The 26,912-nt window shown below is 45.0% G+C and overlaps 1 protein-coding gene across 1 annotated transcript; it reads right to left on the bottom strand.

Moving 5' to 3' along the window:
* Positions 1-230: 230 nt before the first annotated feature.
* Positions 231-26,912, bottom strand: fgf11a (fibroblast growth factor 11a). Its single transcript, XM_061286060.1, has 5 exons — positions 26,006-26,912; positions 13,228-13,338; positions 9,761-9,864; positions 3,304-3,502; positions 231-3,235 (listed from the first exon to the last, which is right to left on the bottom strand). Exons 1-5 carry the CDS (start codon positions 26,196-26,198, stop codon positions 3,093-3,095), a joined length of 750 nt encoding a protein of 249 aa, XP_061142044.1. The 5' UTR covers positions 26,199-26,912; the 3' UTR covers positions 231-3,092.

Raw genomic sequence — 26,912 nt, 5'->3', positions numbered from 1 at the left:
TGACGTTATCAGTGGAAAATCAATTTAACGGCGCCAGACACACTTAATTCAATTAAGAACTCTGCCGCATTATTATCCTCTTTTGTTTGGGGGGGGGGGGGGGGGGGGGGGGGGATGAACTGAGTCTTAAATTCCTATTCTACTTTTATCAGAATAAAAAAAAAAACTCTGACCACCAATGTTACAATCATACAAATATATTAGTTTGTTTTATTCAATTATATCCTTGACTTTATGTAAGTTATTATAGAAATAAATGCATATCATATTGCAAATGCAGGGTGAAGATTTGAAGGGGTTAGCCGAGGCCATGAAGTGCTTCAAGAGTAAATAGAGGCCAAAGTTCCTTTCTGTCCAGTAAATGATTTGGCGCATGCAAGCTCGTTGTCTCGTCTCGGTGTGTTTGGAGTTCCTCAACACACCTGTGTCGTTCTCTCGAAGGAAATACGTCTACACAGAGATAGTGGATATATTTTCTTGCCCCCCTTTGTATACAAAAATAGTGTCCTTGTAGCTTTGGACTGCTGGAAGACTGAAGCCAATCGGATTTGGAAGACAATGATTTCCTGGTGTAGTATAAAGAGCGGCGACAAAAATAAAATCCTTTGTGTGGATGGACGCGGGATTCGATCAAGGTCGACAGCAAGTTAAGGGGAGGTGTGCGGGGAAAATCCCGTGGCGGAGGTTGGTCAGTTCCTCTGTACTTGTTCCAGGTGAGGAATTAAGGAGACGTCCCGGAGGGACCACAATAACCTTGAGATTTTTACTAAACACCCAATCGGACACACGGACTTTGTGCTGCGTATGCTTTGGAGAAGGAAAATCATTGTGTGTGTGTGTGTGGGGGGGGGGGTCTGGCTAGGTGGCTGCATGTAAAGGTCACTATATGTAAAGTACGGAAGCTGGCACAGTGCATTGCAGCTACCATGTCCAACAATCACTAGCTCTACATTCCACACCATATTGAGTTCCGATAACAATTATGATAATGTGAGTGGGCTGGAAGTAGAAGAAGAAAAAGGACAGTGTCACTCTTTTGTCAGAATCACCCACGCTGCCTCCCCCACCCCACCAACTGTTTTTTTTTTTTTGGTGTTTTCTGCTGCATTGCAGATGTGGCGAAGGGACTCCACCGCAAAGTAACCCACACGCACACGCAAGGGCACATACAAATCAAAGCCACTACACGTGAGCTTGCAATATCAATATTCACCATCCCTCGTGCTACCCCTGTCACAGACATGGTGGTGGCTGCACCAAGTTAATGGTGTTTATACACACACACGCACACACACACACCCTCGCCACATACAGTATCCATATAGACCCCATCGAGTTTAAGTGTTAGCCATGTGGAAACTTCCCTCTCATCCTGGGATGACCCTCACTGCAGTCTGCACTCCCCAGGGAGGAGAGTACAGTACTTGTAAAGTCTAGCGTTTAACCCTCGCCCGTATTGATGCTTTAAATAAAACACCTAAAGCAAAACTTGTGTGCTCTATTCATGATACAGCAGTGCCTTGAGTGTGACAATCATCTTTCCCAATTGTGTGAATGGAAAGGAAATGACATTTATCCATCTTGGCCACCTGGGGTCAATAGAAAGGGCAATTCATATTGGACGCATGATTTTCCTGTCTGGATGCCGATGCAGCAGCCAATCATATTGCAGCGGGGCGTGTCCTGACTAGAACCCAAATGGGATGGATGCATATAGTTCTTTGCAGAGGATAAAGAATACAGATTGACTGTCCAGTTCTTAAGCAACATAGACGCGAAACATTGCCTATGTGAGCATTAGCCTTAAGCTAGCAGATACATGGCTAAACTGTGTTGTTGTTTCAAATACGCTTTTAATTATTTTTAATTTTTAATTTGGCATTTAACTTCAACTGGGAGTGGCATTAAATCGCTTGACGTTTTTTTTTTTTTTTTTCTCCCAAGACTTTTTACTTATTCTATCTGACAAGTAGGCTGTAAATCGAGCCAATTGTTTCTCAAGGCACCACTGTATCCTTTTTTTGGCATCAAAACCCAGAGGTAACGTTTTAGCTACAATTCTTGCCTCTTGATTTAACCCTGAAAAGAAAGTTCTTTTTTTTTTTTTTTAATAATATTGCAATATAGAAATGTCCCAGCCCTTAGAATGAAGTAGTTACCAAAGATGATTTTTTTTTTTCACAGTTAAATCTTCCGCACCTCCACCCAAGCAGTATCTCCAATCTCCGTATCTCATAGTCTTAATTCTGTTCTCGCAGCGGGCCCGTTTAATTAAACATTTGTGTAATTACTTTGTGAAGAATAGTCAAACATTTAATGGACTTAGTGATCCATAGGGGATGACTGGTCAAACATGGCAACCTGAAGGTCTATTTAGCGATTTAATTAAGGTCTTAAGCACTTCCGCCCGGTGTGAAAGCGGTGTTTTAACAATTACCGGCTTGGAACAAATGTAACAATTATGGAATTATTAAATGGGTTCAGTTCATCGCAACTTTTCTCTCCTTATATTCAGTCTCCCTTTGCTTAAAAGTGAGAAGATATTCACTTGTGTAAAGATGGAATTAATTATTGCTGTTTTTGTATTTTTTTTACACAATAGTGGATTGATGGCTATTTAGGGGGCTATTCATTTCATCTGTGTGTTTTTGGAAGGTTGTGATCAACATCATAAAAAGTGAAAAATTGAGTACAAGTCACAAACTCATCAAATCACACCAGTTGTGGATGGAAGATACACACACACACACACACACGCACACGCACACACAGGGCTTCTTAAAAAGTTGCTGACAAGCATGGAAGACGTTGATCGAAGCAATCCAATTAAAACAGCATTCCACCATTGCACCCGTGATGGTAAATGCCAGGAAGACTTTTTGCTCAGCTGCTGGACCGACTCGGGGGGGTTGGGTGAGACGGCGCTTATGGCAAGAAGGGCACACCTCTTGTGGGAGTTATTGCTTCCCATATTGTAGTCACACAGAGGTTAGGACGTGAAGGTCGACGGGGAGGTTATTTTCCTCAGTGTCCAACTCTGTTTAGGCGTCCCCCAGGGGTCCCCCTCGATCCCGTGCTCTTTTCTTTCAGCGCTAGGACGACGAGGTTTTGGTTTTGCTTTGAGGGTCTTTCTTGTCGATATGGTGCACAGGCGAGTCATTGGAGGTCTTGGGCGTTTTCCTAGGCGGACTCTGCTCGGCGACGTCGTGTAGAGACGGCTCTCTGTACATGGCCACTGTATAGGAAGTAAGAAAAAGAATTCATTTGTGGTAGGACCTGAAACCGCCTCAGAATCTTTACTACCTTCAATGAGTTTGGGTAGAAAATGTGCGGCGCCCTTGGTCTTCTTGACGCGATTTCCCTTCATGACCTGCCCGTCCCGGTTGATGCCGATGTACCAGGCCCGACCCGATTGCGTCTGTCTGTACAGGATGGACGAGTAGGTGACGTAGTAGTTCTCGAACACGCATTCTTTGAACTTGCACTCTGGCGTGAAGTGTTCCTGGAAGACACGCACGCAAAGGTGATAGGTGAAGAATAACACATTTGAGGTATGGCCAACTGGACGGAAACGAAGCCCACCTTTCATCCTGACAGGGTTACTAGACCGAGATCCTGATACCGGGATGCCATTACTTATCCTGCGCTTCACGTGTAACAAACAACAGACTTAGCCCACCCCTCCTTCTCCCTCGGACGGTCCAGCATGCCCACTTTCGGCCTTCAGTACACAAACATTTAAACTGTGACAATATGTCAACCAGCGGTACATCCGCTGCAAAGTCTTGCCCTTCCTGCAGCTCCCACGGTTTCCCTCTCAATGCCTCATTCCGCTTATCCTTCTTCACGGCATAGCGGCTACGCCACACCCCACCCGCCAGCCCGACCGCATCCTTCCGTCATGTTGTAACCTTGTCGGGGAACAAACCAATTTACAGGATTGATTTGGAGCCTTGATGTGATGCTGAGCAGAAAAGACCTGAATAAGGACTTTGCTCTCTCTCTCTTTCTTCTCTCCCTCACTCCTTTCACATTGCCGTCTGCTCCTGGAGCTTTTCTTGAAGCTTCGGTGGAATATCTACACCTGGACAGTACAAAGATGAAATCCCCCGTCCTCTTTTTGCTAACAACTAAGCGTGAGACTAGCAAAGGGAAGAAGTCAACCCCCTCACCCCGGGTGGCTGTCAGTTGGACTACTTTGTGTGACAACACACTCATTTAAGTTGCCGCATTATTTAAGAGGTGGGGGGGGAGCACATCTGTCTGCCGAGCTTTTACTCTGACATCACGCCATCACGCCAATCTCAGAATTTCCTTCTCGGCAAAGGATGAAAGGTCTCTTGGTCACCCCTCGTCACCTTGATCTTAGCCCGTGCTACTTAGAGCCGACTTGAACTTGCTGCTGCACTTCCTCGACTCTTCAGTAGAGGGTGCTCTAAACTTGCAGCAACCTACCGCATCGGCACAGTCCCCAGGCTTGTTTCTGTGCAACTTTTTTTTTTCTTGCAGCAAAAGCATCCAGGTGTTCACTGACGCTTCCCCTCGAGTCGCACCTGTTTGAGAACACGCACGTCGTTACACAACTCCGCTCGTGCGCCAACCATGTGACCCCAGATCGCTCACTTGCAACGGCACGAGAGGCGATGGCGAGAAAAAGAAGAGGGGATAAAATAATTTACCACGAGGCCTCTGGGGAAATGGATTCAGTGTAAGAGCTCTGCGAAACGTCAATAAACATTAGGCCAGGAAAAAAAAAATGGATTACTCTTTGATTGGACACAAGAATTTGTAAGCTAACTTTAGTCGCACGCATTTGTTGACCACGTTCAAGAGGACGAATGTATTTCCCGGCATCAATAAGGCGCTTGCGCATTATGTGAATGTTTGCTGACTAATGCTTTAGTATTCAAAACGGGGCAGCTCAAGCGCCACATTAAAACATTGTTACAAAATAAAAATGGTTTGTTGCCTTAAATTCTAAGTGACCACAACCTTTTTATCCCCTTATTTTTTTTTTACAGTGCAGGTCGTTCGTGAAACCTAGAAAAAAAAACATATGCACTGGAAATAGTAGAAAAGAAATTCTTCTGTTATTTGAATCTCCCTCATTTACATGACAGCCGGTAATGAGAACAGCTGGAGAGGTGCACGGGTGGTCAAGAAACAGAGGCGGGGGTCTTCACCTTGACTACCAGACCCTCATTGAGCATTTGGGGCATTTCCAAAGGGAACGCGAATTATTCGCCCGCTTTCTTCCCCTCGCCACATTTCCCCTCATCCGTCACATGGCTTCTCATCTCCTTCCTTCAGGCCATATGGGTCTTGCCACTTGAGGAGACACATTAGAGACGAGGTAGTGTGCCTAATGGGGGTCTCGGTGCTGGTGGGGCGGGGGGGTTGGCGTGGTTTTTAATTTCCTTGATTTAAAAAAGAAAAAAAATAGAAAAAAAAGAAAAAGTCTGAATATTGACTCCGGATACGACTGTTTGAAGAATATTTTTGCTTGAGCTCCACAGTCTTGTTTCATTGAGGTGTTAGATGCGGAGGATGGGAAAGGGAATACGACTGGGTGCCTGCCAGATTCCAGAGATTTTTTTTTTCTCCCCCAACATGAGTCTCTTCTTGAAGGGAGGAAAAATGAAAGGAAGGGGAGCAGAGGGATGCTGACTCAAAGGAAAAAGAGACTAGCAGTTTGTGATATGATGGCAGAGATGAGAAGGAAGGTCACAAAATAAATACATTTTAAATATATAAATATGTATATTTGTGTATGTGTATTTCTCAACCTCCTTGCGCATTTCCAATCTCAATATTAAGTCCCAAGGGGCAACCCTGTGTTCATTGTTTTCAGAGTTTGGAGTTTTACAACTTTTTCCCCTTGTGGGTTGGATGGTGGAGGCCCCGCTACTGGTCCGACCCAATTATGTCTTCCTGCCTCTCTGTGTTTATACCTGACTGCACATGTGGCTTTGCTGAGGGCATGCAGTGGGAAGCCAAATTGACCTGGGTAGACAGTGTGTGTGTGTGTGTGTTTTACCGTACAGTTTAACACAGCATGACCGCCGCTCCCCCTCCTCTGTCCTCTACACACACACACGCTAGCAGCAGCCACACATAATTTCCCTCTTGTCTCTTCCCAGGAGGCTTTTCCACACCCCGCGTTTAATAAAATGGGCCACCGTGTCCTCAGCTGAGCGCTATTCATTTATTCATTTCATAACTCTGGTAACTGGTGTCGCAGCAAGAGGCCGACTTGTTTTCAATGATTCGTTTTCAACATTGTGTTCCGACTACAAGAGGGCTGATTGATTTTGAAAAATAATCAAAATTTTCCTCTTATATTAACATTGCAATTTAATGTGATTTTTTTTTTTCTTTTCCCAAGGTCATCTTGTGTTTTTTCGACTCAGATGATAAATTAATCCATATTAGAATAAACAATATCCGATTTGTTATCCATGAATGATTTGCTCTTTTAGGTTAAGCATATATATATATATATATATATATATATATATATATATATATATATATATATATATATATATATATATATATATATATATATATATATATATATATCACTTTACACATCATTTTATACCTTTTACATTAAAATCAAATAACATTTGTATTAGTGTTCACTCCAGCAACCTCGCAAAATTCACCCAAACAAATTTGTGACATGAAAATTGCATTCTTCTTCATTTCGCGTCAATTTCTGTTCAATTAATTGTTCCACCCCCCACCCCAGTACAAATTAGCAATCGAAATTCAATTTTCTAATCGTATTGCTCATATGTCAAAGGCGTAAACTCGTCGGGCAGGACATTGAGTGTGACCCTGACAAGATGGTAGAAAGAGGAGCACAAGGACAGCGGTGAAGGGGGACATGCAGATAAAAAATAAATAAATAAATAAATAAATAAATGCATAAATAAATGAATGAAAGACAATGCAGCTGACACAATGCCGTTGTCACATCCCTCCAAGCTAAAGTGCTTGTTTGGTGATGCTCGTGGAAAGGGAAGTAAAGTGTTGAATAATTCACCCGCTGTTTGCAAATACTACGTGCATGCGCATTGACTGACGTCTTGTCGCTTAGCCGATGCACCTCGGCTACCGTCCATTTGTTACTTGACTTCATCACAAGCAAAAGTGCGACTAGTCCCAAATGCCGCTTGAACCGTTCTTTCATGTCGCATTGAAAGAACACACAGGAATAAAAGCTACGCGGCTATGTTGCGCAACTTTGTAAACTGCAGTCATATGTTTTCGTAGATCAAGAAAATATCCTTAAGTATTGTTCAATTGTCTGTCTACGTGTGATGTGTTGCTGCACCGTTTGTGTTCGAGTTCCCGTCGCTCAACACTCATCGAAACGCTAATTGTTAACTTAGGCCAGGGGTCACCAAACTACGGCCCGCGGGCCGGATACGGCCCGCGGGACCGTTTAATCCGGCCCGCCAACCCTGAACAAATTGTATTATTAAACTTTTTTTTTTTTTTTTTTGCTCATTTTGCCTGCAATGACTGCGTTTGCCCAGTAGATGGGGAAGCGCTCGCCTGCGCATTTACTACCGGAAGCCGTGTCAGAAAGCTCGGTGCACACTCACAAGTGCGTGTACGGACATGGCGCACTCGCGCTCTATTTGTATCAGTCCCGAATTTAGAGCGTGGGCTGTGACGACAGCATTCTTGTAATTTGCGCGCTGAGCTTTCAGATGCAGTTTTGCGCTAAAGCCACCCACAAACCTTCCCCTGGAATCCTTCCGTTAAAATGTCGCCCAAGTAAAGCAGGGTGAACACAGTGCCGAGCGTTTAAAAGAGTTGCCAATTTGGCTCGACGTACGCGACGTGACGTTCAGCCACATGAACGTCAACATCTACCCGTCACAGATCGAGGTAAACGGACAAACACCTCGGATCTCGCCTAAGAATTGCCACAACAAATTTTACTCCAGACTATGACGCACTATCAAACTTTAACAAAAAAGACAGCAGTGTCTACAAGCCTACTGGAACCTACAAAAGGATTATAAGGAAGGAACACAAGAACTTTAAGAGACTGCTCATATGTGTCAGAGAGGTTCTGCTCTGACAACTGAGCTGAACTTTTATCTGTTAAGATTGTTCATGGCACAACAGAAAGTTAATGTTCCATGGTTTTTTTTCTATGAAGAACCCAGAGAGAGTTATTTAGTTATTTATTTCCTGTTTTTTCTGTGAAGAACTCAGAGAGGGTTTAGTTATTATTTATTTCATTAATAGTGTTATTATTTGTTTCCTGACTTTTTTTCTGTAAAGAACCTGGAAAGGGTTATTAAATAACCGTTATTTGGTTATGTGTGGCTTTCTGGAAAACAATATTTTTTTTAAGCTCCCCTACGATCGTCACACTTTTTCTGTTACAAACTGCCACCGGCCCGCCATCAGAGAAGGGAAAGGTTATGTGGCCCTCACAGGAAAAAGTTTGGGGACCCCTGACTTAGGCCTTTCCCATTTTATGTTAGTATTAAGCTAGCAATCTTTTCTGAGGCAAAGTTTTCTGGTTGAGTTGAATACACAATGTGTGGATCTTGGAGGTTTTTTTGAAAAATTTTCGCAACGACGCCCCTCCGCACGGTGTCCGCACGGGCCGAATTTTTGCATTGTGAACCTGCCGAGATTTCTAAACCGCGTGGAAGCTTTCGTGTGGAAAACATGGCGGACCAGCAAGCACTGTTAAGTGTTTACTACTTTCTTTGTTTTGATGTTAAATCTGCTTCTTTAGATTATTAATTTGTTGTGAACATTTTTTTTTTCCGTGTGCGACACCAGCATCTCTGGACTTTCTTATCCCAGTTAAGCTATCAAGTGTGCCGGTTAAACAGGACTGTTAGTTTTAGCAGCGTAACCTTTCCCTTAATGAGGTTGCACTGCTCGGATGGTCAGCCCGGACCGATGACTCGTCTTCCCGCATTGCGGAGCCAGCGCTCACTCAGGCTCTTTTGGATTCATCCTGGGGCGGGGGACACCATACTACTCGCACGTTTCCAGCCGCATGAAGAAAAATGCCTCCCTCCTCAATTTCCTTCCTGCAGCTTTGCCCTCTAGCTTTCATTTGGAGGCTTACACTTGCAGTGAGTAAGAGGCAGGTTGTTTGAGGTCGGGACGGGAAACAAAAGCCTCCCCGCACATCCGGCTACCCGCCTTTCCCTGTCATCTCACAGGGATTTTCTCAAACTTTTTTTCTGCAGGGGTACTTTCCCGTGTAAGATAGAAGTGGGTCACCTTGGCTCTGTTACAATAAAGCCTATAGCGATTTTTCCCAACTGTGCAAAAAATGAATGTAGCGGAAATAAATATCACAATCGTTTTCCGGTTTTGACCGAGTCCAACTGAGGTTTTGTTCCTAAAAATGAGCGTCCTCTTTCAAAAGAAACTTAAGGTTATCAAAATAGCCACATTATTGTTTCACTTGACCGCGAGCGCCAAAGCACGCAGTCTTTTTATTTCAGTCATGTCGGCCAACAGCGGGATTATAAAATTTGGTTTTTGGCTTTAGCCACTACATAGCCAAATTAGTTTCTTTTTTTGTTCCATACTTTTCCCCTTTTAATAAGTTAAAGGACAACGTCAGTCTCAACTGTTTTCATCAATGTTTTTTTTCTTCTTAAGGTCTGATCTTATCTAGACTTGGATCTTTCAGACTTGGACCTCGGACTAGGACTGGATAAAGGTGGACTATAGACTAGAGCCCTGAGTGAGTGGCCCATACCGAAGTGTAGAGGTAGCCCTCGCTGTTCATGGCCACGTAGAGCCCCGTCTTGGTGCTTTGGATGGCCACGATGCGGAGGCCCACAGGAATCAAGTTGAACTGCACTGTTGAAAACACACGCAAACAAAAAGATCAGAAAGTGGGAGGAATTAAAACACCGGCTGTATTCAACGACGGGAAATCCAAATTTTTTGTATTTTTCTTTTCGCCACAAGTATCATTCGAAAGCCATTCCATGCGCACGTCAATGCCCTCAATTACGTGTGTGCATTCTCAAGTGAGGGATGGATGGGTGGGTGAAGGATTTTATTTTTTTCCCCTTATCCCGGAAATGAAATATGGAATACTAGCAGGTTTCCAATCAATTTCAAATCGAGAGTTGCACCGGCATAATAAACGGAGACAGAAAGTCAATTATGGCTACAATGAGGGCGGGGGGGTTGGGGTTGGGTGGGGGGGGGGAGTTTGGGAGTCAGCGTAACTTACTAGGCAAATGGGAAATGCATTGAACTTTTCCTTCCATTCACTGAAATAAAGCGTCCGATTGTGGTAAATGTGGGCTCTTGTTGAAGGAGCCAGCACCTCAGCCAGCGCACGTGTCCCTCCTTGTCTTTCCGGAGGGGCTCGGCTTCTGTTTGCCTCATCGATCTCTGCATCTCAAAGAGGCGCTCTTGCAAATGAGCCAAGTGTCACAATGGGAGGACAAATAGAGGGGAGAGCGCGATGGCTGGGAAAAAAAAAAGAAAGAAAATCCAATGTAGGCATCCAGGCTTTCTTTGTACTGTAGCCTGCCTTTCAAGTCCCGCTTTGACTTTTGTTCGGCCCTCGATAGTTTGCTTTCTTCCACAGTAAATAAGGCCTCACATCTACATCGTCGTCACCATCATCACCATTCCTGAATAGACACTCTTCCTCTGTTTTATTCAATTCGCCTGGGGTAAAAAATAAAAGATTAAAAAAAAAAAAAAAAGCGCTTGTTTACTTTTATTTGTTGTTCCCCCGGGGAGAGGAAATGAGAGGGACGGGAAGAAGGTGTTGCCAAATCAATCCCGCCAGTCAATTTCAGGCCTGGAGATCATAGAGACAATAAATAAGCAAGAAGGGCGTGGAGTGGTGGAGGTAGAATGGATGGGAGGGGTGGGGGGTGGCAGCGAGACACAAAATTAAGCGATGCAAATGGCGGGATTGTGCGATTTTTGCAGGTTGCATTGTGCTACAACTGAGTTGGATGTGAAATCTATTGCAGTGACAGTACAAGTGCTGTGCTGCCTTGAGATTAGACTTGACTAGCATAATGCTAACACACAATGGGAAACGCCTTAGATGGGCCAACACAACTAGCATTACTATCACAGTAGTTGCAAACCTGTAAAAAAAAACAAATCGTACCAACACATGACGATATAGTACTTTATAACAATGCTCAAAGGCACGTATTCTTTATCCTCTGCAATAAAATTACTGATATTACTCCAGCTCTTCTGTTAAATTTCTTAATTTGTACTGTTATTTAAAAAAAAAAATCTGTTCAAACATGTTCCCTTTCTGTATCAATTCTTATTTTCCGATATCAGTAATTAGGCAATTTGCAAAAATAATGGATATTAACAATTCTTTCAATCATAGCAAAACATTTTCCAAAATCCTTACTACAAGTCAAAATATTTCAAAACAGGACACATTTGATAACAATTTATATTGCTGTTTTGGGGGGGGCTGGAACAGATGAACAGATGAACAGATGAACAGATTTCCAGTCATATGACTAGGAAAGTATGATTTGAGTTGTACTATGGTATTGTGGCGGATTCCACGAGACACAGCACACGCCCCATTTCACTTCACGTCGTATGCAATTCCTCAAGCGCTCACTCTCACGGTCCTCGTCTTGTTCCTCGCAGTTCTCAAAGCTTTTAAATTCTCTTGTGCTGAATGATATCAAGCACGGGGGAAAGTCGGACAAAGAGACTCGGATGGTGGGTTGGAGAGCGAGCGAGACGTGTTGCAGAGCAAAGACGCAGATAAATAACATTTCCTTCCAACAGCGGGAGATGCTAATTAAAGAGGATAAAAGTCAGAGGACGACGCCGCTCCTCGTGGCTTTCTGATCTACACGCTGAGACTCAATATGGCTTTCATCACCCCAATCTCTGCTTTCCTCCCGTCTTTCTTCTGTTTCCCTTCTTTTATCTTCCCACATTGTGCACCCGCCCGGTTCCTTCCGCAACAGAGTCGTTTGGGGTCAAATGAAGTAGAAAGCTTAATTGGCCGTGGAAAAACATTTGCAATGCGATTATAGTATTATGATCGTTATACAATCGGTTAAAGGTGGAGTCTGGTGGAAAGACGTAGCCTGGCTAACGCTAGCACGTAAACAAAAAACTCAATCTGGTGCCTTGAGGGATGCAACCATTTACTCGGGAGAAACCCAGCAACACACTTAACATAAAAAAAACACTTAACATAAAAAATATTGATTCATTAATATTTAATAATAGTAATAATAATAATAATTTTAATAATAATAAATGATAATTTCCTAATAGTCATTTAAGGAGATTTCAAAAATACCGCTTTGCTAGAAGCCTCGTATCTTTGTTGTCAATCTCCAGATTCGTCTACGGAAAGGCAATGCTGTCCCTCGGGTCCTTTTTGTCCACGTCTCGCCCCCGCTGGCCAGGCAGTCCACGAGGGCAGGTGACAAATAGAGTCCGACAGGTGTCCCCGTGTTTTTGGCCCGTGAAGAAGGGATTGCCTGTGTCATAGTCAGGCGGCGTCACGACACCATCCAAAGTCTCGTGTTACACAGTGTTGATTGATACCCACTCGCTGTGTCACTTGCTGAATAATTCTTCGGTGGCGCTTGAGCACCTAATGCCTGTTTTTCTTCATCAGACTCCAGAAGTACGACATGACAAAGAGAAATTTCAGCGTCTCTGAATCTGGTTTTCTTGCATGCCGACCAAGTACGGCCTTTTCACTTTTTGCACCACTTGACCAATTCCAAACCCCAAGTAAACAAAGTCCCCACTCAGCAAACAACAGCCTGCCAATGTTTACGTCACGTAAAAAGGACAAGCGGCGGCCCCGCAGCCAAAAAAGTCTTAATGAATTGCTACAATGTAAATTTCACCCAGGCGGTCGTTGCCCCTCCCACCGGGCTGTAAATCGAACAATTGTGCCAACTTCATGTTTTGCGTCCAAATTGGTGTCGTGACAGAAAAATACCGTGTTCCCACATCACCGACATCCCATAATAGTGACCCGGCCGGGAAATCAGGAGGCTTTTGGTCGTGTAGTGTCTTATCAGAATCAAACCAGGGTGCCCTCATGCATTGATTGGGACCTTCTGATATAGGGTGTGTTCTCCAACCTGAATACTTCTCCCCAACTTTTCTCGAGTGCAGATGAGTTTACCAACACGTTGAACCACCCCACGACGTCGGTATTAGGGAGTATTGACTTACAGAAGGAGCTGCTTTCGTCCTTTGTGCCTTCCATGGTGCCGTTCGGCAGCATTTGAAGGTAGAAGCCATGTCGGCAGTAGAGCCGCGTGACGATGCCCTTCAGCTGCGGCTCTGCGAAGCAAACACACGAGGGAAGGGTTAACCGGGTGCACGTGCATGCGAAGGAAAGCCCAAGTTCTGATATTCGCACTGGGAACTGGTCCTGTAGTAAAGACGTCGCAATGTGTACGGGTCGTCGAGACGGCGCGTCGTTGTCATCGGGCCGATCAGAGTCTCTGTCAACCGATGCTTGCAGTGAGTGGGGCAATCAGTCACTGCTAACAGGATCTCCAAATATTTACAACCTAGCTTTTATTTTGGCTATTTCCTCTATTTAATGACAATCGCACCATGTTTGTGTAGTTCACGGTCAAGTTACTGGTTGGAGTCCCAAAACCCAATACAGGCTCTCAGTTTTCAATAGAAGTGCGCCACAAAATTGCTTGGTACGCGGCAAAGAGTCGCCATCTGTACATTTTTCAGTCCACTTCAGCTGCGTAATCCACACCCGGTGTTCATGATGTTTTGGCGTATTGGGATTCTGTTTCGCAAGGAGCCAATTTGCGGCCGAAATACGAGTTGTGCGCGTCTAGTCTAAGGGCGCTGCAACCTAAAGAGTGGAAGATGTATTAGAAGAAGCGGCGGTGCGCAAATGTTCCCGCGATCAACTTTTAATGAGGAGCATCAACTATGAATGAGAACAGAGAAATCCAGGAGCAGCTGGCAGTTTGCCCTTCGTCGACAGCGGGCTTGTGTGAATGCGTGTGCGCCTAAACCTTTAATTGAAACGGAGCGCCATGTAAAAATGAAAATTCTCACGCTCTTATTCAGCACATCTCTGTTAATCATTTACAGCAACAAATATCCTTTTCAACACACTCCTTCATTGTGCTTGAAAAATCAATTTGCAGTCTGTCCTACAATCTGTCCGCTGATTGGACACCACGATCTCAGTGGCGAGACTGAATTTCTGGAAGCCGCCGTGGATCAAACCTCATGCATCTGTGGTTGGATGGCCGGACGCAGAAGGTCAAACTGGAGTGTGGTAATCTGTAATATCCCGAGAGTTAATCCCAAATTAAGCCTCAAACCACACATGAGGCCATGTGCCGCTTAGCACAGCTGCCTTGGATGGTGTAACCCCTGGCGGTGGGCGGAGCCAGTTGTTGACCTTCACTACGCTAATCCTGTAATAACCCTGTACCTGAGCGTCTCAAAGGGGATATCAATCCAAAATGAATAAAATTCCAGATAAAATCTGTTCTTGACAAATCTATAAAACAAATGAAAATAGATTGAGAAGCGTCTTTGGTCCGTCCGACCGGCGACGCTAATTGCTCCCCACAACAATGTGCTTCTCGTCGCAAACGCTGACGTATCCCTGCGGCGAAGGCCGCCGCTTCCCATTCGCGCGTTCGATATGCATAAGGCAACGCAACCTCCTCCTTCAGCGCCTGACATCCCGTTCTTGCCGCCGACTGACAGCGGGAGACAAAGCACCGTCAACTCTTGTCAAGAAGTAACTCTACGAAGCCCATTTGATTTACACCGGTGAAGTTGCGGAACGCCACGTCACGTGTGTTTTCTTTATGTTCCGTATTGTTTAAAAGCCAAACTCGGCCATCCGCCGTCTTTTCGTCGCCGGTGCCGGCAAAAAGGTCAACACCGTTTGGGAAAATCCTGCTTGACTGCGGCCACGCGCGACTTGCAGCAACCACTTCCTGCCGCTTTTCCACAGTTAATAAGCTTGTTACTCCCTACTGACTCCAATATTTTCTCTCTCGCTCTCTCTCGCTCTCTCACCATAAGTATGAGAGGCCCCGGGCTATTAATCTGTGGCTATACAGTATGGATTTTACAACTGCTAGTATTTCAACTCTCAGCATTTATGGCATCAAATAGTAAACGCTTGAAGCTGAATGAAAGAACGAACGAACGAATGAAGGAATGAATGAATGAATGACATCCCCTATGTTGAATGTGGAACATCTGGAGTGATGGGAAGAAATGTGAAGGAGAGTCTTTGCGATTGATGATTTTGAACTAGTTGTGACTACAAGAAGAGTGAGTGAATGATTTAAAAACAAAATACTGCATCTTGAGAAGAAGTCCAATGATACGCACAAGGTCAAGAAAGATGACATATTAAAATATCTCAAATAAATAAACACTGAGGAAAGCTGCTTGCACACTGGTTGGAGGCTTTGAGACTGTTGTTGTTTATCTAATAGGATTACCATGATCGCATTTAACTGGGAGCACTTTTTTTCCATTTCCATTTCATCTTCATCTGAGTGTTTACGAAGCCTTTTTAAAAAGACTTCTTTGTGGTATGGAAAGATTCTGCGTTCCATCTGAGCTGGACACACCGGATGAACCGAGCCGCAGATTTACACCCACTTCTGATCAACGGCGGGAGCTTAGTAAATTTTGATTGTCAACAAATGTTAAATGGTCAAGCAAGTATCTAAAAGTGAATGGACTCTTGCTTAAACAAAAACAAATGTGAAGGCAACATTGAGACGACGGGGTCAAGCAGTACTCTGAGAGTGAATGATGTAAAGCTTAAAACAAAAAACAAAAAAGGACTTTAATGATCGAGTCTGAGCGACAAAAGAAGCCGCTGGAGACAAAAGTGCCCGAGAGCGCATGTGGGGAGGAAGATAAGCCGACGGGATAAAGAGTGAGATGGAAAACGAGATGAGAGAGAGAAGACAAAAGCGTACATCAAGAGGGGGAGCCAAGACGCCGTTGGTGACGGGAGGGGTTGAGAGACAACGGGATCTGCGAGTGTGACGTCACGAGGACTCGGTTCCGGAACCGCCGTCCGAATTTCAACCATCGGCAAAAGCATCGAGGACCAACAAAATAACGCACAGAGCTTCCTTGGCACTTCTCTTTGACGCTTCATCAGGATCTCCTCTTCCAGCCACTGCCGGACTGTGGAGGTTTCCCATCAATCAAGTTGAAGAGCAGGCGTTTTGCTCACAGGCAGGAGATATGTCGAAATAGAGTACAAATGGATTTGAGAAGGTTGCATGTGATTAGATAAGTGGCGAAGGGGAGGAGATGATATCCGAAGAAGGTGGCATGGGAGACACGGAGCCAAGGACGACCAAGGTCAAGGAGGTCCGAGACCGAGGCGAAGATGAAAGCGCCGCGAGGGGATCCATCTCCTCGCTGTTGTAACACTCAAAGGAGTCAATGAACAGGAACCACAATTCCCACCCATACCGAGTTTTCTCTCCTTTCTTCATTGCTTTATTATTATTATTATTTTTTACCCCACCTCCTTTGGTACCTCCTTAAATCAATGTTGTACGTCTCCTCTTCATACAAAGTGCAGACTCCTACCAAGATGGATGGCAATATTCCCCCCGAGAGCCGTTAAGGGGCAAATGCAAACCGATTTCCCGTCAATAGATGCTCCCCAGACGACACTTGAAGCGCACGACATCATCACTCACTGGCACAAGTGACGGAGACAAAGTGGCACAATAACCATGCAGATAGAACTCGCAGGTGTCGTTCTAGATCAGGAGGGTGCGGCATCTTGTGGACTTTTAACCCAATGGGCATTAAGTCTTGGTTAATTTCTGCAGAAACACTTGTGAGGTGGTATAGTTCATTGGTGGAGCCCAGAGGTTGTGGGTTCGATCCCCAGCCGTTGTGTCCAAGCGCTGTTCTGAAAGGACGGGCTTTACTTTTGCCAGCGTTCTAAGATAAACGTAAAAAAATAAAGTTGAATTTAAAAACAGCACCAATTTTCCTGTCCAATTTAAAATCGCTTCCCTAAGATGGAACCAGTAGCAAAAATAAGGGGGGTCTCAAAACTGAACCCTGTGGAACACCATGCAACACTTGGGGTAGGGTGTGACTTTTGAGAGAATTTGGGAAGATGATCTAACTTTTGTGAGGTGTTAAACGTTTTCTGTATCTTAGGAAGATTTTTTTTTTAAGTAAGTTCGATTCGACACAATTTTTGCTGATATGACTGATGCAATCATTCCACCCAACAGTGCTGATACAAAGAAGTCTCTGATAGGGCTAATGAGACATGCGGTTGTACCTAATGTTTTGGCTGACGAGTGTATGGCCTCGCTCATCTCCCACCTCTCTTCTCCTTCTGCCCTGCTTGGCACAATGCTGAGCAAGCACTTCTTCCTCCCTCATGTCTCTCTCTCTCTTTCTTCTGTATGCTCGCTCTGTCATAGCCTCTTTTAGAAGCCACAGCAGTGGAACATGGAGCACAATGCTAATCAGGCTACACATGCACACACGCACACGCACGTAGGAGCACAAAAATGCAGTCTTAACGAGTGTCAAGAGTCGCCACAAAATTGAGGCGACACTTTCTCTCCTCTCCCCCAAATGAGCTAATTAAGAAATGCCTAACGAGAACTTGTGCGGTTTTGTTGTTGTTTTTATTTTGCTGCAGGTCCTATCACTTTCATCATTTTCATTCGCAAACTGAACAACCGGCCGCTTCTGCTGAGCGATGTGCCGCAACACATCAGTCAAGCCGTGTCGCGCAAGGAAGCGTCTGATCGTGCCTTTGTGGTTAATTGCGCTCTTATTAGATTGCGTGATTAGGATTTTGGGCTCATTTGTCTTAATTTGTCTTTTTTTTTTTTTTTTTGCATTCTCTTGCTTTGTCTTCATTCCTTTTTTACTTTTTAATCGCTTCTGTGACCCGCAGATAGTGGCACAGTTGATTTGCATAACTGGAAAATAAATACAGTGGGTGTTAAAGTAGGTATACAGTTTTTGTTAAGAAAGAAACAACAGCTTTATTATGTCACACTTAATTTACCAACTAATTTGCTGCTCGTAGTGTCCACTTTTAGTCAACATGTACTTGAGTGGTTTTGCTATTTGATATTTCACGTTAGCGAAACGGTTAGCACGGTTTTGCCATCTTCGCCTGCAATTATCATCTCTCTCTCTATTTTTTACTACTACTTCTCTTTGTTTAGTGACAAAAACTCTTGTCACAGTTGTATCTTATTTGCCGTAAATCTGAAGATTAGTGACTTGGAGGTGCTGTGTGGCAGGACAGTGTTAAGGCGCAATAGCTAGCAGGTTAGCTTAGCATCAAGGCTTCCCGTAGTAGGAGAATGGATAACTGTTCAACGTGGACACAGTGTCTTTTTATTTGAATAATAAAAAGGAGAAGAAGAATACATTTGATTTATATAGCGCTTTTTTTGGGGGGCATAAAGCACAGCAATTTTGTTTTTAACAATTCAAGCACCCTCGTGGGCAGATAAGATGCACTAAAGTCACTCGTGAACGTTATCTTATTTTGTTGGTAGAGTCTAAATCTATAAAATAGACTAAGTCCACTTGATCTCTTTTGCTCTAACTGCGTCTGTCCTCAGAGTACAACTGGATTTGCAATGATGTCCTGACTGTCATAATTAGTCGTTGAATGCCACATAGTTCTAGGTAGGACCACACCAAGGAAACCCCCACCCCCCCCCCCCCCAAAAAAAATCTCTAGCATGTTTATTTTTGTCTGCCCAATCTGTGTGTGGCTGCCTGTGTAATCATATCCTTTGCACCATAGGCTCCCAGTGCAATCTCATGCATCGCTACTCTTTAATTAAACTGATTTGCGGAGAATTTCTCCTCCAGTCCGACCCAGCTTCATTCAAAGGCGTGCAGATCCGCATCGATAATTGCATCGCAACAACAGCTGTATTAAAGTAACCCGTTACGTTCGTTACTCTCGGCGCCGTTCAAAATGTCCCGCTCTGCACCTCAAGCGCGCACTTGTCACAACTCCAGTGGAGATCGATGTTCCCCCCTCGGCGCTGTGCCAGCAAAGGCTCCCGCTGGCTACCCCGGAGTGCCCCCCCACCCCCCACCCCGGACGTCGGCGCCGAAACGCACGCTTCCGTCCCTGCCAGTATTCCCCGTCTTCCCTCAGTGACATTAATCTTAGATATGTACTTTGCCAGAAACCACAACATGACCCTGAGGTTGTGTGTGTGTGTGTGTGTGTGTGGGGGGGGGGGGTTGAGTTAATATTTGAAGCCACTGTGTCCACACTGAGATGTAACTGTAACATCATTTCCTACTTATATAATATTGCACAGAAGTGTAAAGTGAAGTACAAGTCCACTTTTGTCAAAGTGGGCTGATTTTTCTTTTCTCCAGCTTGCAGATGACGACACGAAACATTATCAGAATTAATTTTACAACCAAGGTGTACCCCGCAAGTGAATTCAAATAAAAAAAGGCCCATATCGTCGCCATTTCCACCTCGCTACTTTGGAACGGCTCCTGCCTCTCTATTGGCCCATCTCGCCAAGATGGATCTCCTTTCCTTTGGACTATGTTTGTGTCTCTCTCTCGGTGGGTAAGGTCAGCTTTGCGGACAACATGGAGCCTGACTCCCGTTGCCAATATCTCAGCTTTTTAAAAACGACCACAGATGTGTTGCCATGCTCAGAATGTACAGCAAACTTGAGGATGGGAAAATGTTTTGGTGTTAAGGTTTAAGTGGACTCCGCCGCTCTCACCCCCTCCTGCCCCATCAAAGAAGAAAAATGGACATTTGCTAAGTTTCATTATGAGAATTTAATGCTGTGCCATCCCCTCCGCCTGCCTGGGCGTGTCCTGACAACTCACAAAACATACGTTAATATTTCCATGATGCAAAAACGTGGGATCAAGAAGGGGTGAAGATTGAAGCTGCTTTATTTCGCAGCGGCCCACGTGACCTTTGCTGAATGTCAGCACCCGAGCGCCGGGCCGGGCCGTGGCGTCCCACTTCAAAACGGCCGATAAAGCCGAAACGCTTGAAAAAAAATAATGATGATCCATTTCAGGGAAGGGCTATCCTTCATGACCCAATGTTCCCGAGGGGCCTGGCGGCAGCTCCCTCTCGCTTTGCCCTTTTGTAGCCGCTTCTATTCTCCTATCTGGCATGAAAATGCCTCCTGGTTTGATTTAAGAAAATAATGATGAACAACTGAAAATCAAATCATCAAAGAACTCGAGTCGTTAGTTTGCAAAGTCATGGTTGGATTTTGTAAAATATTTGCAAGAGCTGCAAGTTAAGTCTCCACCACCAAGGCAGAGCTTTAATGACCGGCTAAGGGGGTGCCCCCCACCCCCTGCCCCACCCATCCACTTTCCCTTCGCCGCGTCTAATTACATGATGGATAATTTAATGGCGGAGGCCCCAGTTTTGCAAGAAGTTCTGTCGCCTTCTCTCACTCTCGTCTGCACGCAAACGAACTTCTGAGCGAGAGAGCATTGCGGATATTTTCTGTGCGTGCGTGTGTGTGTGTGTGTCTGTGTGTATTTACCATCAGACGGCTGCCACAGTCTGTCAAGTGAAGGACGTGTCACGCACCTGTGCGCTTGGCGACTACGGGGCGGAACTTGTCCTCACGAGGATTTAGTGAAGTTAGGGTTTAGTTTTTATGGTCAAGAAAAAAAATTCCAGTAGAAACGGGACATGTTTTTGTGGGTTCCCCACGGAAGAGGATTAGGGCCGGTGAAGAAAAAAAACGAGGGGTGACAGGATTCTGCCTTTTTTTCCTCAGAATTCTGACTTTAATAATTGCATACCATAATCGAAAGCAAATAATTAATTACAATTTAATGCGTTGCATTGTACTGCTCCTTCTGCTGTGCCCATTTCTGCCTTCGGGGGCAGTGTAAAACTGTCACGCAGGGAAAAAAAAATATGAAGAAAATGTATCCCTATTCTCAGTGACACAGTAAGTTCCGATATTTGTTTTTCACTGAGGATAAATGCCTGTGAGTATTGTTATATTGTCAGTCTACATGTTTTGCACAAGCGAATATGTTCGTGTTGAAAATGCACCGGTGTGAGAAAAGTACCCCAAAAAAATCTGAGTTGTATTGAGTTGGATCACCCAGTAGAGGTCTGCAAACCTGTCGGAAATATTCATTGTCCAGCGTTTTTGTTTATTTTCAAACGCACTTCCATGCGCTTCCCGACTCAACTAATAGACATTGATACACATTTAAACATGCCTACAGCGTGGCTACATTATTCAGGGCGATGCATGCATGTACTTGCCAGTAAGTGCAGAGATGCAAGCGTGCGTGTTTAAATCTTCCAGAGTTCCACACGGAAGGAAGACAAGGGGAGGGAAAGTCAAAGAAGGAAGGAAGGCCGTGCAGTTGGTAATGATTTCTCGTTTTTTCGGAATCACCTTCGAAAACATTGCAATGCATTTGGCCAGCTGCCAGCAAATCCGACACTTCCCCTGGGTGCCACGGTCCTCCGTGATCAAAGTAAATCAACACAAGCGGGAAGGCACGCACGTATCAATTTCGGATCGGGACAAATTTCTTCGGTAGATGATGAGTGACGGGACGGCATGTGCGTGTTTGTGTGTGGAGAGGTAAACCGCCACTGAAGTGGACAAAGATGATGTATGAGTTTGACAGTGTCGGGCTGGTCAGGGACAATGTCACGTTCATGACCAACACACCGGCCGCGTGTTGACGTGGATGAGCGTCGATGTGCCCGCATGTCACGAAAGCGCCATCGCTATGTGACACACGTCTTGCGCACAAACCATGCGGCAAATTGATTGCATATAAAATGCTAATGCGGGCTTTACTACCCTGATCTTGAACGGTCAGCATTGTCTAAAGGGACTGCGATGCCGTGGATGGCGTAGGATTCGAAGCGCGGCAACGCAACTGTTTTTAAACTATTGGGTCAAAAGTGACCCAAATTGTGTATAACGGCAAAACCGGTGCTGGGTCCAAAAAGGAACCCAGGAAATAATCTTATTTTTTCCTCTGTGGAGACGTACAGTAATTTCAAAATGAAATACCGTTTTTTTTTCATGTATAATGCGCAAAATTTAACTAATTTATTGCGCATTATACATGGGTAAAAATGTTTTATTATTACTTTTTTAATCCGGATATCATACGGAGGCCGCCATTACAGATGCGCTTTCTTCTCTGCTGTTCACTTCAAACACAATGCTCTGGTATCAGACGCTTGCTCGATCAGCTGTTCGTTTACTGTCACAATGTACCCTACACAAATCCGAAACATTTCTTCGCTATCGAGTTTGCTAGCGCATGCGCAGTGATACTGACCGGCAGAATAACATCCGCTTGTTCCCAAAGATGATCTTTTTTCTGAAATAATTTTATGGACTTAAGTAGGAGTCAACATTTGGGTGCGTATTATACATGGGTACAGGCTTTTTTCCAGCATCAACATGCCATTTTTAGGGTGCGTATTATACATGGGGGCGCATTATACATGGAAAAAAACGGTACTTTTAAAATGAACTCTGAAATATAATTCATAAGAGATGAAAAGTTAGGACAGAATTAGTCTGACTTAGTTCAGGAACATAAAATGTAAATATATATTTTTTAATATTCTTTTCGATTTTACTTACGCGTGGTAACCTCGTAAACGTACGATAGACTAAACTACGATGTAACTTAAAAAAAAAAACCACAATTTTATCAAACGCGTCGTTCTTTCTTGTTCGTCATCTTGTGGCCTCTATTCAGCCTGAGGGTCATTATCACCACCAACTGGTATTTTCCTGCTATTGCGAGGAAACCAACGTAAATTAAAGTCGAGCGCGTGCAGCGAAGCTTACTGCCGCCATTTAGTGGTGGGGGTGTGAAGCACACTCAATCCTCTGTAACTTAAAGATTCTGCCTCAAAGTTTTCCTACTTATCTGATAGCAATGATTGATACTCTCCCCGGCCGGTTCCCTCAAAACATTCTGCGGCAAAACAAACCATCAATCAATAAGCCCAACGCCGGTGGTGGAGGCGGCGCGTTCATCATCACAAACGCTAAACATTTGCATCAAACGCAGCTTTTTAACAAAACGCCGGGGAGCGTGGCGCACGACACGAGGCAGTCTTTGTTGTCGTATCCCGCGAGTGTTCCTAATATTGTGACATTGCCACGCTGTTTTGCACCGATCCGTCCGCAACGGCGCCGCCATCATGGAACACAACCGCTGCGGGATCCGTGACGCGGAGCCCCAAAACGAGACGATTTAACGTGAAAACGTAACGGGGAGGGCGAAAGGCCCGATAACCTTGAGAAGAGAAGCTAATAGAAAAGGCCACTTGCTCCCCGGTGTGGTTCTGCGCTGCGGGCCGCTCTATAGAGGCAGTAAATAGGCCCGGTTCTATGTGTGCTCTCCAAACGCATTATCCATCGATCGGCGTGTGTTAACGACGGGAGATGATGAATCACCAAACGGGCCGGGACGGAGCGAACCGGCTCTGCTCGGCCGGGATTCAGAACCGGCGCCGTTACCCTGGGGTATGCGGTCGCACACCGACTCCAGAGGACAACGCAAGCTATTTCGGTTTGGCTTTGATATCCAATAGGGGGCTTAACATCCTCATTAGATCATATCGGACGCACAAGCGGGAGGGGCGACATTATCTCCCCTCTGCACCCGCTTACTCAATTATCATGGCGGCCCGTCATTTGTTTGTGTAAGCGCGTCAGTCTGCCGAAGTATGAGTTTGGCACGATGCGAACGCTCATCGGAATGCCTTTGTGTGTTTTCAGGAGGCCGCACGGGTCACGTCGACCTTGGGATAAGACGAGCGGGTTGGCGGTTTGCAATTGCGTAATGAGAGAAGGTATGTGGGTCAGGCCAGGACGCAGCAGCACATGGACCACACGCATCCATCACTCACCCGGCTCGCAATGCTAAGGTGGAGGTGGGCAACCTCTACGGGTCGGTACGATCCACCTGACGCTATTCAGAGGCCTCCATTATTTGGCTCCAAATTGGTTGATTAAAAAATGGTCGTTAATTTTTATTTGACTGTAATTCAATAATTGACTTAATATGAACAGAAATCAATAAAAAACATTTACTTTATTAAAATGTGCGCTAGTCATGAATTAATTTGTGAAACATAACGCATGTTTGAATTTTGAAGTCATTTAAAAAAATGGTTGAATTACTTATCTCATTATCTAATTTGAAATATTAATCATAAGGATTTTAGAAAACATTGGTAAAATGTTCTATTATATTGAAATTAAATTTTTGAGGGTGTGCCTCTTCTTGCCTTTCACCCATTTCCCTCCAGCTCATTGATTATTATTCTTTGGAACTATTATTGGAACTATTATTATTATTACTATTAGATATTTAAACATATGTACACCCTTAAAAACTGGGTTAAAAATAACCCAGGTGGGTTACTTTTTTTTTTATCCCATATTGGATTCTTTTTAATTCATCAGTTTTATCATTTTTAAATAATGTTATAATTCCCATATTGTACAGCCACAGTTTTATTTATTTATTTATCTATTTATTTATTTATTTATTTATTTATTTATAACATTTGATTTAACCTGATTTAATTATGATGGCCTAAAAATCAAATATGGTTTTCCCTCCCTGGGTTTCGTAGAAGACGCGCACTTGCACGTATGCATTCACACATCAACAATCTGAAATGGCTGACCAAACTGTCCGCGACGTAGAAGCAGACTGCTTTGCCTGCGTGATGACACCTCAACCAAAATATTAGAAACCACCCTCTCTCTCTCTCTCTCTTTCTCGCACGCACTCACGCACACACACAATCCAGCTTGACACGAAGGTCTCCGCGGCGTCATCCACACCCACGCGTGCACGGCCTCCTTGAGGAAATGATGAAGATGCACATTGCCATACGTGGTACTTAACGCAGACCCCATCAGCGAAGCGGTCAACCTGATAATGCTTCTCGGACCCCGGCCTCCGCACTCAGGTCTCGCCATTACCATAATAAATCCATAAGTGTGTGTGAAAAACGCCGACAGCGACGTTGGCCGCAACAATGGCTCCGTGTCAGCCTCGCCACCCGTCCCACATATTTGACGACCATAATCATGCGTGGCAGATGCTGCTCGCTGTTAGAGCTTGCCCACGTAAGAATTAATGTGAACTTTGTAATATATATTTGCATCGGACGCACAACGCTGAAAAAAACTCCATCCGACAAAGACAAACGATACAAATCACAAGGCTCTCAATAACGATGATTCGTCATTCTAACTCAAGACCGTCACCCTTCTGTTGTATCACCTAACCTTTACCTCTATTTTACCGTTTCCTCGAGAAGGTGAGCTCACTTTGCTGGAGCCGGAGCTTCTTTGTGGCCACAAATTAGCATTGTGATTTTTCAACTCAACGGGACGCAATGCTTCTAGTGCAAATTCGAACGACTCTGTGGAAAATGTTGCGGATGAGCAAAACGTGGCATTGAGCAAGAGTGACTGATTGTGCAATTAGCATGCTAACGCATAAGACAAGTACGGATGAGGTGCAAGTTGCCTCGAGGGTTGTAAAAGTCGTACGCAAGCTATCGGGCACCCAGGGACGACAAAGAAGGCTCCCGCGGTCACGTGGATTTGTATAACGGACTTGTCACGCTATGACTTAATTATAGAGCTGAAGTAAGCAGCAAGCAAAGCAGACACAACACAAGTTGGGACAGTGGATTTGCAGACGAGACTGGAAACGATCCCGGTCCAGCTTGTGTGCAGCTGAGAGAAAGACAGGCTGGAAGGATTCCCAGATTGGGATTCAGATCTGGCCTGAAAATTACAGCATGGATGTCCTCTGCACTCGGGGATTAATTTGATTTCTGGCCTGAGACCATCACCAAAATGCTGTCCGAAACTGACAGACATGGAGCGGAGGAGGTCTTAAAAAAAAAAAAAAAAGTGGCGCTCACCTGGTCTTTTTTCCATTTTCCTCCCTCGACTGCCGCATAATCGGACCTTGGATATCAAAATGAGGATTTGCTTCTGGCAAAGCGACTTGTTGCTTTTCGGGCACGGCTTTCGCTTGCTGGCAATCTGACGGTTGGTCTGGGGGTCCTTGACCTCCCGACGCTGTCGAATGAGGGAGCTGGCAAGGGCGGCCATCTTGCCAGCGCAGGCCCCGCTGGCGGCCTGGTGGCGCCCGGGTGATGGGGGGTACCGTGGGCCACCCCCCTGCCCGTTCACCCAGGGCGACGGGGCAGCGCTACGGTTGTCTCGAGCTGACGAGCTGGAGGGAAATGGGTGAAAGGCAAGAAGAGGCACACCCTCAAAAAGCACACAACTGAAACGGAGGCTTGTTGAAGATCCCGATCTGGCGAGCCTCGAATGGATTCGTTTGCCGCCTTTTGTTTGGGCAGGCCATGTTCTTATCTAAACCAATCCATCAGTTCCACTCCAGTCCAGCCTGTCTCCTTGACCTCCGGGGGAAGTTTGCCTCCAGCATTCGCCCAATTGCGGAATCCTTCAATCTCGACTGTCAACTGTCCTCCTCGGTGACGGACGGCGTCAAGACGTCCAAGAAGTGCACAAGAAGATGAGACCTGAGGTATCAGCTCGGAAAGAGGAAGCTGCCTGACTTACTCCCCCTTTCCGAGTCCTTCATGCCGTCCTGAGCGGGCGATTGAGGAGACGTGGTAGCGCTCCATCCGAGCATCCTTCCAGAGGTGACATTCAAAGAGTGGACGCGGGAGGAGGAAGAGCAACGCCGGCGGTGTCTAGCCCCCCATGTCGGATCGAGCTCTCAAAGTCCCTCCGCCAAGTGCGAGCGGAGCCTTGTGTCCTTCAGCCACGCTCGCTGCCTTGCAGCTGGCAGAACGA

Source organism: Syngnathus typhle, linkage group LG1 (assembly GCF_033458585.1).
Source record: "Syngnathus typhle isolate RoL2023-S1 ecotype Sweden linkage group LG1, RoL_Styp_1.0, whole genome shotgun sequence".
Classification (NCBI taxonomy): Eukaryota; Metazoa; Chordata; class Actinopteri; order Syngnathiformes; family Syngnathidae; genus Syngnathus; species Syngnathus typhle.
Note: the sequence above shows the minus strand (reverse complement) of the source record. Positions and strands in the feature narration are given on the sequence as shown.